The sequence below is a fragment of the Girardinichthys multiradiatus genome, chromosome 2 (genome assembly GCF_021462225.1).
Source record: "Girardinichthys multiradiatus isolate DD_20200921_A chromosome 2, DD_fGirMul_XY1, whole genome shotgun sequence".
Lineage (NCBI taxonomy): Eukaryota > Metazoa > Chordata > Actinopteri > Cyprinodontiformes > Goodeidae > Girardinichthys > Girardinichthys multiradiatus.
In genome coordinates this window covers 10638377-10651072 of record NC_061795.1, presented here as the reverse complement: position 1 = coordinate 10651072, position 12696 = coordinate 10638377, and the positions used below count along the sequence as shown (strand labels likewise).

General features: G+C 41.0%; 1 protein-coding gene across 2 annotated transcripts in view; it reads right to left on the bottom strand.

Moving 5' to 3' along the window:
- Nucleotides 1-12696, bottom strand: part of lrp5 (low density lipoprotein receptor-related protein 5) — a 95589-nt gene that overhangs the window by 53692 nt on the left and 29201 nt on the right. For both annotated transcript variants that reach the window (XM_047389537.1, XM_047389529.1), the window contains exons 6-9: nucleotides 6895-7091; nucleotides 6463-6594; nucleotides 742-830; nucleotides 433-651 (exon numbers count right to left, since the gene is read on the bottom strand). In XM_047389537.1, coding sequence (XP_047245493.1) covers nucleotides 433-651; nucleotides 742-830; nucleotides 6463-6594; nucleotides 6895-7091 — 637 coding nt within the window. The remainder of the gene's footprint in view (nucleotides 1-432; nucleotides 652-741; nucleotides 831-6462; nucleotides 6595-6894; nucleotides 7092-12696) is intronic.

Sequence of the window (12696 nt, the reverse complement as noted above, 5' to 3'; positions counted from 1 at the left end):
GATGGAAATGTCCAGGGGACCATCAAACATGTTGCCGTTATTGAAGCTCAACAACTCCGCAGCAGAATAGCTTGGCATCATGCTAACCGAGGAGGAGGGAGATCCAGCATCACACAGAGCCACCAGGATGCTGCCAAACCAGCATCCAGGACCGCAGCGAGGCCCAAGGACAGCAGGCTGTGCAACGCACACAATAAATAACAGTAAACAAATTAATTCAGGCAGAGAAGCAGCGAACACATCCTCTCCCGGCCAGTGCTAGGACTGGACACTGTTATCTATGTGTTATCTATGTTCGGTTGCATAGAGCAGAGATTCAGTGCCCTATAAATGACATCAACAATGCAAATGTTCAAACTATACTATGTTTTGTAGACATGTTTAAAGATACATAACATTAGTCAAAGACCTACAAAAAAGGTGTTGGTGTACCTCAATCCGATCAGTGCCAGTGTCGGTCCAGTAAAGGTTTCTGGCCACCCAGTCAACAGCAATGCCATCTGGGTGGTTGATGTCCATGGTAACCAGTATCATGGCATTGCTGCCATCAATGTGGGATCGCCGTATGGCCCGAACCTCATCATCTGTCCAATAGACAAAACCTTCAACCGGGTCATAGTCTATAGCTATAGCATGCCGAATGTCATCAACCTGCATGAGAAGAGGAACAGTGATGAAGACCTGAGAGCCTAATTCTAGCAGTAAAGTCCTATAGTCCTGTAAATGTGTGAGTGTGATCACCTGTAGTACTATGTCAGTGAAATCTGGCAGATCAAGTGAGATTCTTCTCAAGTCTGTCCTTCTAGCCAGCAACAAAACCTGCTCTGCTCCTGAACAAGACACACAATTGATCTTTGTATTTAGCAACATATATTTGTAGCCGACAAAGTAATTCAGTTAACAGTGTGCTAACAAGTTCAATCTGTGTCTCTGTGTTTGTCCAATCCTCACTGTAATCACCAGTCATAATAATAAAAAGTCATAAATAAAAATAACACTTTTAATATAAAGGACATGCAAAAGAGAGAGAATAGAATGCTCACATAAACAACTTAAATCTATTTTAGATAGAAGAACTTGGAGGAAGTTTATTGTAATTTCAGATAGTGTAAAAGCACAGTCACTCAACAAACTTTGACCACGTTTCACCAGTCAGCTACAGTGCCTTGTGAAGGTACTTGACCCCCTTGAACTGGTCAACCTCTTGCCACATTTCAGGCTTCAAACATAAAAATATAAAGTTCACTTTTTTGTGAAGAATCAACAACTAGTGGGACACAATCGTGAAGTGGAATGAAATTTATTGGATGTGTCAAACTTTTTTAACTTTAAAAACTGAAAAGTGGGGTGTGCAATATTATTCGGCCCCTTTACTTTCAGTGCAGCAAACTCACTCCAGAAGTTCAGTGAGGATCTCTGAATGATCCAATGTTGTCCCAAATGATTGATGATTATAAACAGAATCCACCTGTGTGTAATCAAGTCTCCGTATAAATACACCTGCTCTGTGATAGTCTCATGGTTCTGTTCAAAGCGCAGAGAGCATCATGAAGACCAAGGAACACACCAGGCAGGTCCAAGATACTGTTGTGGAGAGGTTTAAAGCCGGATTTGGATACAAAAAGATTTCCTGAGCTTTAAACATCACAAGGAGCACTGTGCAAGCAATCATATTGAAATGGAAGGAGTATCAGACCACTGCAAATCTACCAAGATCCAGAAGTCCCTTCTAAACTTTCATCTCAAACAAGGAGAAGACTGATCAGAGATGCAGCCAAGAGGCCCATGATCAGTCTGGATGAACTGCAGAGATCTACAGCTGAGGTGGGAGAGTCTGTCCATAGGACAACAATCAGTCGTACACTGCACAAATCTGGCTTTTATGGAAGAGTGACAAGAAGAAAGCCATTTGTCAAAGATATCCATAAAAGTCTCGTTTAACGTTTGCCACAAGCCACCTGGGAGACACACCAAACATGTGGAAGAAGGTGCTCTGGTCAGATGAAACCAAAATTGAACTGTTTGGCCACAATGCAAAACGATATGTTTGGCGTAAAAGCAACACAGCTCATCACCCTGAACACACCATCCCCACCGTCAAACATGGTGGTGGCAGCATCATGGTTTGGGCCTGCTTTTCATCAGGAGGGACAGGGAAGATGGTCAAAATTGATGGGAAGATGGATGGGGCCAAATACAGGACCATTCTGGAAGAAAACCCGTTGAAGTCTGCAAGATACCTGAGACTGGGACGGAGACGGTTGCAGCCATCAAACCTCTAGCTGACTGGATATTTCATTGTTCTTCCTGACACAACTGGCAGAGTTTTTTTTAAACAGGTCAGAGCTGACTTTGAGGCAGAGCTCACAAATTTTCACCAGGACTGGTGTTGGGTCTTTGGGACGCCCATCCCTGAAGTTTAATTACCACACCCTCAAAACCAAACAGATCTTTTTAAACCAAACTGGTTATAAAAGTATCCTCCTTTATCTGTAATTCTTAGGGGTATAAAGGTACATCCTAAGGAAACTTCAACAGTACCAATTTATTGTAGTGTCACAGTGTGTCTCTTGGTTCTGTATTTGTTTACGTTTTAGTTAGGTGGTTGCTGTCCAGTATGATTAGTCTTTGAGTTCCCGTTCTGGTGTCTTATTTTTTAGGTTATGTTCAGTTTATTGTATGTGGTTTTGATTCTGTAATTAGTTACGTTTAGTCAGGTGTTTTTTCTGTTACTGTTTGGTTAGTCCTTAAGTCCTTGTTTTTGGGTTCTGTTTCCTAGGTTCCCTTCTGTTGACTGTGTTTGTATTATTATTATTTATAGATCTGTTCCCCCCATGTTCTGATCCCTGGGTGTGTTTACAGTTTTGTTCTTCGTCTAGCTCCTCCATGTCCTCATTTGTCCCTATCAGGTTCACCTGCTCTCTCTGCTTCTCTGCCTCCTTGTCTCACCTGTTCCCTGTTCCTCTGATTACCTGCCCTTTTGTTTTATGTCCACTTTTGTGTGTATTTAAGTTTGCCTTCGTCCTTTGTTCCACGCGGTGTCGTAACATCTTTTTGGATTTCGTTCTTGCTCCGGATCCTGTTAAGTTCTAGTTTAAAATTGCTTTGTAATCAGGACTATCCTGTCATCCAGCACCTCGCCTGCATGTAAGTGGACTCTCTTTAAATTAAAGAAGGAGTTTCGAACCTACTCTGCTTTTCTCCTTGCTTGTCTGCCTTTTGGTCCATCACACAAAAATACAACATTATGACATGTAGTACCTCATGCTGTGCAGTATTTTGGACTGGCTGAATGCTGCAGTCCAAAATGCGGATATTTTCAGTACTGTTACACCCCATGTATTCATCCATTGCTCATCAATCATCTTTGTGCATAACACCACTATCGATGGCAACAAAACAGACCCACACTATGATATTACATCACTAGGCTTAGCAGTTGCCAGAAGGTTCTTAGATTTTGAAGCCTCGCCTTGATCCCTCTGAAGCTACTTCCTGTTATGTTGACAATGGCAAACATTGTATCTTATCTGACCAAAAAACATTTCTCTAGAAGTATTTGGCTTCATGTGGACTAAAAAGTAATCTATAAAATTTTACTATCATTTAAAAGGTGCTCAGAAATCTGACATTTTGCATTCATGTGCACACATTTCAATCTTCTGACCAAAATTGTAAAAAGGCCTTTATGACCCTGAAGCTGTTCTTGAAGTGTTAATTTATTTGCATGTAAATACTAGGATTGTCTACATTATAGTTATTTCGATATAAATCGATACTAGAAAATGAATTATTCAAAGATACTTATTTGCATCAAAATTGATATAAACAGACCCATTCTCATTTTGTCCAGATTGCTGGACTTCTTCGGCTGCAGCACTCTAATAACAGAGACACACAGAACCTCTCTTTCCTGCAGCCTCAATTGACCAAAACAATGAGCTGCTGCTGGATGTTTAAACTTTACTGACATGGCGAGAACATCCAGAAACAAAGACATATGCTAACCTCCTTAGTTAACAAGACAAACACAAAAGCATTGTTTGGAACACTGCACAAACAATGCTTTCGTTTTCTTCTTGAAAAAGAAGAAAATGTCTGTCTGTCTGCCTCAAAACAAAATGCTGAATATTACCACAAGCTAGTTGCGCTAACGCTGCGACAGCGATGTTTGAGAACTTAAAAAAGTTCGGTAAAGCTCCTGTATCTGCAACAGTAAAGCAGTAGACCTCCTGCATGACACAAGCTAACGCTATCTGTTTAAACATTAGCTTCACGGACACATACAGCCCAATGACGGTGTTCTGTTGTTCTGAACTCCCCCATCGAGGTGTGCTTTTGAACTGATTTTCTACACATATGATTATTTATTGATTTATTACTAATTAATGATTAATTAGCCTTTTAAAGCTGCACCATTTATGTCTTCATTATGTCCACAATATGCACACATAAATTTATAGAATCAGGGCAATCCGAATCTTTTTGCATCTTTAACAGTTAGTAACACAGTCTGTGTTTACTCACCCCCTCAGTCTGTATTTTTCTATCACTTCCTCCAGCTCGCTTGATCTCTCTATTTATCTCCACTTTGGACAGTTAGACAGCACAGGAGAGGCATATTTTTAGCCAACTCTAAAATAGTGTCCCCAAAATCAAATGATTAAAAGTAGCAAGTCTGGGCTATGCTTTACAAGGATGGTTTATTTTCTGCTCTGAGAAATTTTGTTTTGTTTGCCTAAAGGACCTGAAGAGTCAACCTTAAGGCACACAGTAAACTCCAAACACAATCACTCCGTAGAGATCAAATTTGAAGCAGTTTAAATGCATCTAGATTTTTAAATCTTTCCCTTCAAACCGATAAAAATCAATAACCATACAACCAAAAATCAAATCATTTAATAGCTTAAAATACATTCAATAATCCTGTAAGTTAAAAGGTTTTTCTTGTTCCAACTACACTTTCATAACTAATTACATCTTCACCAACTAGGTCCCAATCCGATCTGACACAGAGAGGAACATTCTTGAATAAATGAGTGAAAGCAGGCTGGAAAAATCAAGGAAGACAATAAATAGAAGAGAGAACGCATCTGCAGCTCAACTCTTGTCTTCGCTTGACTTCCTTTTAAGACCCTTCAAGACAACTGACTAAGAGTCAAATAAACACACACACACACACACTCTTGTTTTGCTATATGTAGTGAGGACCATGTGTTGACTCCCATTGACTTCCATTGATTTTCAGTCATTTTCAACCCTTTCTATGCCCTAACCCTGACAATAACCCTAAACCTAACTATTACCAGTGCATGCCTAACCCTAACCTGAACCTAAAGTCAATTCACACCTTAGTCCTAAACCTAACCGTTAGCAAAATAGGTCGTGAGGACCAGCAAAATGCCCTCACTTTGGTACAAACGGTCCTCAATTTGATGGTGAAATCGGGAAAATGGTTCTCACTGTGATGCCAAGACAGGAACACACACACACACACACACACACACACTCTACTGCCAGCACAATGACAAACACTTCAATTTAACCAGCCAAGCAAAACTAATTAGTGTCACACAAAGACAGACCCAAACTGCACAAACTGCAGGCTGACACAGTAAAGCATTGTTGTTTTTATTGTCAACAGTGGCCAGGCGATTGGTTGGCATGCCTCATTCAGATTTATTACCCAGCCTTAGAGACACACACAAACCTTTCGACAGTGTTTTGTTTTACCAGAATAAGGCTCCGTTGTCTTAACATCGTGGGAATCAACAGGGCAGCTGGTCAGTTTGAGCTCCCATGTGTCTCCTGGAATATCTTTGTACCTATTCTCCAGATTAGATACTCCCTGTGTCGCATCAAAATTCAACACCAAAGACAACTTAAGGATCAGCGATAGCACACCGTTAGGGCTACAGTTCATCAGATTCTGTCAAAGAAACAGAGGCTGCTTGTTCCCACAGCTTTCAGCTCCTTCATTAGAAAGTTCATGTGTTAAAATAACTTTGGGAGCCAAGCCCAGTCCCAAACGCCTCTACTTTCTTGGGGCTCTATGAATTCACCCGTAATTGTGTTTTATTTTTTGCAATTTGTTTTTAACAAGTAATCCCATTCTGAACACAGAAAGTATCTACTCGGGATGGCTATGGAAAAAATTACATTCATAACAAAGAATAAACTTGATACGTTTGGACAGTCTTTTACATATTCTGCTGTAATACTTTCCTCTTGTGTTAAATCTATTTTTTGCTAAGCAAGCAACTGTGGTATAGAAATATATTTAGCTTTTTTACTGTTTTTCCGCTCAGCGCATTCATTGAGTCTACTCTGGCAGTAACAACTATCCCCTTAATAATGCAGTAAAACCGCCTTTAAAACAGCTAACTATTTAACTAACTAAGTACAGTCTATTAGAGGATGTAGTGCTGAATTAGTTGTTGTTTATATGAACAGAAATCCGACCTGGCTTGCATGTCTTTCCATCTGCTTTAAGCTGGACTCCTGTGGGACAAGCGCAGCTGTAGAAAGGCTGGACCGGAGAGAGCAGGCACAGGTGACTGCAGCCTCCGTTATTGTTACTGCAGGGAGTTATAACTAAAATGCAACAAGGAAAAAGACAGAAATAAAAAAAGGAAGATCAGGCTGAACAATCTGAATCTATGAACCAGGGTGCAATCTTGTTGTTTTATAATGTCATTTCTAATTTACCACACATTCAGAGAAGAACTTTTTGGTTTTGTGTCAAAAATCTGCAAAGCTTTTACATCACATCAGAATTTCTCATGCATATTTTAGAAAGATCCAATAATCAGGATCAATAAGACTAATAATGGATTCAGCGTCATATTAAGCTTTCCCTAAAGTACATACACACACATAGAATATTCCACTTACTATAAGGCTGTCGATAGGGTTCCAGAACCTGAATGTCCATTGGAGAATAAATCCCACTGAGTATCTCTCTGGTTTTGTCTCCACTGTGTTTGTTACAGGCGTGGATGGAGCGAGTCTGCCAGTCAGTCCAGTATAACGTCTCCTTAGACAGTGTAAGTGCAAAAGGATGGGTCAAGGTACCCTCCACCACTGGTTCTCTGGAAGTTCAAAAAAGATTGATAGCACTGGGAATTGTATTTAGGATTCTACCAAAATAACCTCAGAAATATAGAAACATTTCCCTTATTTAGGAGATTAAAATTTCTAATCATTAGTTTAACCTGTTAACCTATAAACCTGGAATCCCATCCTGGATTAGCATATGAGAAAGACGTTCTATGTATAAATGCTCACCATGTTTCAATCTAATATTTGCAGGGCTGCAAAGAAGAAAGTACCCCCCATTTAGAGGTTTAGGCTGGCTTTTTCACAAACTTTGATTTGATTCCTACCAGGTTAATTAACCTCGAGTGAACAAAAACACACAACAGATTCCATTTTGGCCCACTCTCCTTCACAACCTTGCTCAGTTTTATTGAGGTTTGCAGACAGTAGTTTCTACGGCAGAATTTCAGATCTGTTTAATAAATAATGAAATCTGTACCATTTGAACATATATAGATTACAAACATCAACAAAGGAATCAAACTTTTAAGGGTAGACCATTTGTTTTACATTAATGCCTTTTTATTGACAGTATAAATATCACATAAAAGGAGAAAACAGACATGGTGAATGATATATACCAAACCCGGAAGTGCACAACAGTTCCAGGCTACAAATGGAAATCTCACCTGATCTCTACTGATCAAAGTCCTCCTAAACTATCAGTGTTCTCATTTTCTTATTTGGCAACTGATGACCTCAGCACAAATGTGCTTTAATATGCTCTGGCCTCATATATCTTGTTAATTTAGTGAAGAGAGACAGAGAAATATGTCAGGATTTAGAAAAAAAAAGATTTCATGAAAGAACTAAACAAAGAGAAGTCAACAAAGAGCTAAGCAGGAGTGTGCAGAGTGCTGTTGGTTTTAAGTGGGGCCTTCATTCCACAGCTCTGTTTGTGTTGGACTATTCTTTATTGTTCTTTAAATCTGTCAGCATAGCTATGCTGTTTCTTACTCCATTACCAATTTTTTTTTTAGGAAAAAGCAGCTTTCAGAGGAATATTAAATATGGTCTGCTAGCATTTAAAGTTTAAGACCCTAAAAAACTTTGCATTTGTATTTTATCTATTAAACAAGGGCACAAGTTATCATAGCCCATTAAACTTCTGCTTGCTGAGTAAACACCACATGAAAAGTTTTAGAACAGAAGACCATAGTATTGTACCATCTTATAACAGAAGTAATAGGAAGGGAGTTTACTGGTGACAGCAGCATTATTGCCATATGAATCTTCTCTGGCTGGATTACATAAAAATGCATTTATATGAGCTGAATTAACCAAACTGAATTGTACTACAAGTACAAAAACCTTCTGAATACAGATTTGATTTATTTGCATCTCGAAACTTTCTGTGTGAAAACAGGTTTCCTTAATGAAGATAAAGGAAATTAAAATAATCCACTCCACCCTTCCCCCCAACATGCATCATGAAGTCCAAGGAACACACCAGTCATGGATAAAGTTGTGTAGAAGTTTAAAGCAGGCTTAGGCTATAAAAAGATTTCCCAAGCTTTGAACATCTCATGGAGCTCTGTTCAATCCATCTGGAAATGGAAAGAGTATGGCACAACTGGAAACCTACCAAGACAAGGCCGTGCAGCCAAATTTACAGGCCGAACAAGGAGAGCACTGATCAGAGATGCAGCCAAGAGGCCCATGGTGACTCTGGATGAACTGAAGAGATCCACAGCTCAGGTGGAGGAATCTGTCCACAGGACAACTATTACTTGTGCACTGCACAAATGTGGTCTTTATGGAAGAGTGGCAAAAAGAAAGCCATTGTTAAAAGAAAACCATAAGAAGTCCCGTTTGCAGTTTGCCAGAAGCCATGTTGGAGACACAGCAAACATGTGGAAGAAGGTGCTTTGGTCAGACGAGACCAAAGTTGAACATTTTGGCCAAAATGCAAAATGCTATGTGTGGCAGAGAACTAACACAGCACATCACTCTGAACACACCATCCCCACTGTCAAATATGGTGGTGGCAGCATCATGTTCTGGGACTGCTTCTCTTCAGCAGGAACAGGGAAGGTGGTCAGAGTTGATGGGAAGATGGATGGAGCCAAATATCTTCGAATCTTGGAAGAAAGTCAGCAAAAGACTTGAGACTGGAGCGAAGGTTCACCTTCCAGCAGGACAACGACCCTAAACATAAAGCCAGGGCTACAATAGAATGGTTTAAAACCAAACATATTAATGTGTTAGAATGGCCCAGTCAAAGTCCAGACCTAAACCCAACCAAGAATCTGTTGCAAGATCTGAAAACTGCTGTTCACAAACACTCTCCATCTAATCTGTCTAAGCATGAGCTGTTTTGCAACGAAGAATGGGCAAAAATGTCAGTCAGTAGATGTGCAAAGCTGGTAGAGGCATACCCTAAAAGACTTGCAGCTGTAATTGCAACAAAAGATGGTTCCACAAAGTATTGACTCAGGTGGGCTGAATACTTTTGAACAATGCCCTTTTCAGTTTTTTGTTTGTAAAAAAAGAAAAAAAGAAATCATGTATAATTTCCGTCCCACTTCACAATTGTACACCACTTTGTGGTTGTCTTTCACATAAAAATCTAACAACAACTAGAAACCTGCAAGCAGCTTTGAAGGCCCTCGCACCCCTCAGCGCAACTCGGGCTGTTGAGCGACCGCAGGAGCCTGGCATCACCTCATACACGCCACTGACGATGACACCGCTTCACTTCAACACGTCGTCACTAAGTGGTACTGTGAGCAACATGTCATATGATCTTCGGTGATGCAGAGTTTCGGTCTGGCAAAAAGCATTCAAAATTTCGAGTAAATCGGACCTTCCAGAAGGACGCTGCAGTCGCTTGTTTGTTTGTGGGCGGGGCTAAAACAACATCATCAATTGACTGTGTGAAAATGTCCATCATTAACTCAGGATCACGTATACTACATTTCAAATGGATCCGAGGATATATGAGGGAGATAGAGCACTTGAAGTGACCTAGGGGGCGCTCTTGATCCAAATTCCAATGTAATGTAATAGAGCTGTCTATGGGCTGACAAAGATCAAGAATTATCCGTTTGGAGTGAATCGGACCATGCATGTGTAATTTAGAGGCAAACGTATGGCAGTGGCGTGACATCAGAATTCGCTACGCCATCATAGCCACACCCTCCAACTAAAGCAGTACGTACTGGTGACTGTCTAAGACCATCATGTTATCTGTTACTTGGGACAATTTCACATTGATAAAGTTAAGAACATCAAACATTGACTGTCTAAAGAAAAACTGGACACTTCCTGTTGTCAGGGGGCGGAGCTTCGATGATGTCAGCATCTGATCAGTGAATATTGTTGAGGCCTAGAGGCAGATCAATCCCAGAAGGTTTCATTTGTCTGTGACTTTCCTTGTAGGAGCTATATAAATTTAGTGTTTTATGGCGAGAAGTCATATTTTGAGGCATGGCCACGCCCACACGCTTTCATGTATCAAAAAGCTTTTGATAACTTTTGATCCCCAATCCCTTAAGAGTATATTGAGTTATTTTGAAGTCTCTAAGTGAAACACTGTAGGAGGAGTTCGCTCAGATATGCAGGCTAAAAACGCCCAAAAGAGGGTCAAAATGGCAACTTCAATCCAAAATGGCCGACTTCCTGTGGGGTTTGGACCAATGCTCCAAGATACTTTTTTGTAGGTCCTGCCAAGTTAGATATGTGTACCGAATTTCAGATTCCTTGGTGAAAGCATGGCTTGGTGCTGATTTTTTGAAATTTTCTAGGGGGCGCTGTGTATGAATGAGGCCACGCCCACCAAATATGGCATCAGTTTTCTGTTGGGGACTAGACTAGGATCAATCACATTGAATTTGGTGCAGATCAGATGATCTATGTGGAAATTAGAGGCAAATGTATGGACATGGCGTGACGTCTGACTGCGCGCTGCCACCATGGCCAGTGCCTCAAACGAAGTTAGACCCACTAGTTATCTGTTTTCTGACACACGTTCAAGTTGATTGGGTGAAGAGGGTCAGAGAGGCACCTTTCCAAGTGAAAAACGTGACTTCCGGTTGTGAGGGGGCGTGGCTTTGATGATGTCAGCATATGACCCCATACGATTGTCGGGAACCCGAAGGTCCTCCGTCATGCCAAGTTTGGTGTGATTTGGAGTTTCTTTGGGAAAGGTATTGCAATTTTTCACTTTTGGCGCGAACGGCAAATTTGTGCCCCGGCCACGCCCCCTAAACATGGCCAAAAACTCACGATTTTGATAACTTTTAATCCCCCATTCCTTAACTGTATGTAGACCAAATATGAACCCGATAGCTCAAAATCCCTAGGAGGAGTTCGTTTAAGTTCGAGGTGAGTAAAAGTGAAAAAGGGGCAAGAATCGGCCTTTGACCCAAAATGGCCGACTTCCTGTGCATTTTAGGGCATACCCCCAAGATACTTTTTTTCCTGTTTTGAGGAGTTCTAGCATTGTGCCGAATTTCAGATCTCTACGACTTACGGTTCGGGCTATCTCACATTTGGGGGTGTGGCTAAGTGGTTTGGCCATGCCCACTGATGACGACATTAAGGATCAAGAATTTCACGCGGGGGACAATTTTGGGTGAAGTTTGGTGAGTTTTGGAGTATGGCAAAGTCCCCATATTGCCCCGCAAAGAGGCAACGGAATAATGACTAGAAACCTGCAAGCAGCTTTGAAGGCCCTCGCACCCCTCAGCGCAAGATATAGCCCTTGAAGTGTCCTAGGGGGCGCTGTTGATCCAAATTGAAATGTAATCCAATAGAGCTGTTTGGGGTCTGACAAAGATCAAGCATATTCATTTTGGAGTGAATGGGACCATGCATGTGTAATTTAGAGGCAAACGTATGGCCGTGGCGTGACATCAGAATTCGCCACGCCATCATATTCACACCCTCCAGCTAAAGCAGTAAGTACTGGCGACTGTCTAAGACCATCATGTTACCTGTTACTTGGGACAGTTTCACATTGATTAGGTGAAGAACATCAAACACTGATTCTGTAAAAGAAAACGGGACACTTTCTGTTGTCAGGGGGCGGGGCTTCGATGATGTCAGCATCTGACAAGTGAAAATTGTTGAGGCCTAGAGGCAGATCAATCCCAGAAGGTTTTATTTGTCTGTGACTTTCCTTGTAGGAGCTTTATCAATTTAGTGTTTTATGGCGAGAAGTCATATTTTGAGGCGTGGCCATGCCCACACGCTTTCATGTATCAAAATGTTTTTGATAACTTTTAATCCCCGGTGCCTTAAGTGTATACTGAGTGATTTTGAAGTCTGTAAGTCAAAAGCTGTAGGAGGAGTTGGCTCAGATATGCGTGCCAGAAACGGTCAAAACTGTGTCAAAATGGCAACTTCAATCCAAAATGGCCAACTTCCTGTTGGGTTTGGACCAATGCTCCAATAGAGGTTTTTGTAGGTCCTGAGAAGTTACATATGTGTACCAAATTTCAGATTCCTCGGTCAAAGCATGGCTTGGGGCTGATTTTTTCTAATTTTGTAGGGGGCGCTGTGGACGAATTAGGCCACGCCCACCGAATATGTCATCAGATCTCTGTTGGGGACTGGACAAGGATCAATCACATTGAATTTGGTGCAGATCAGATG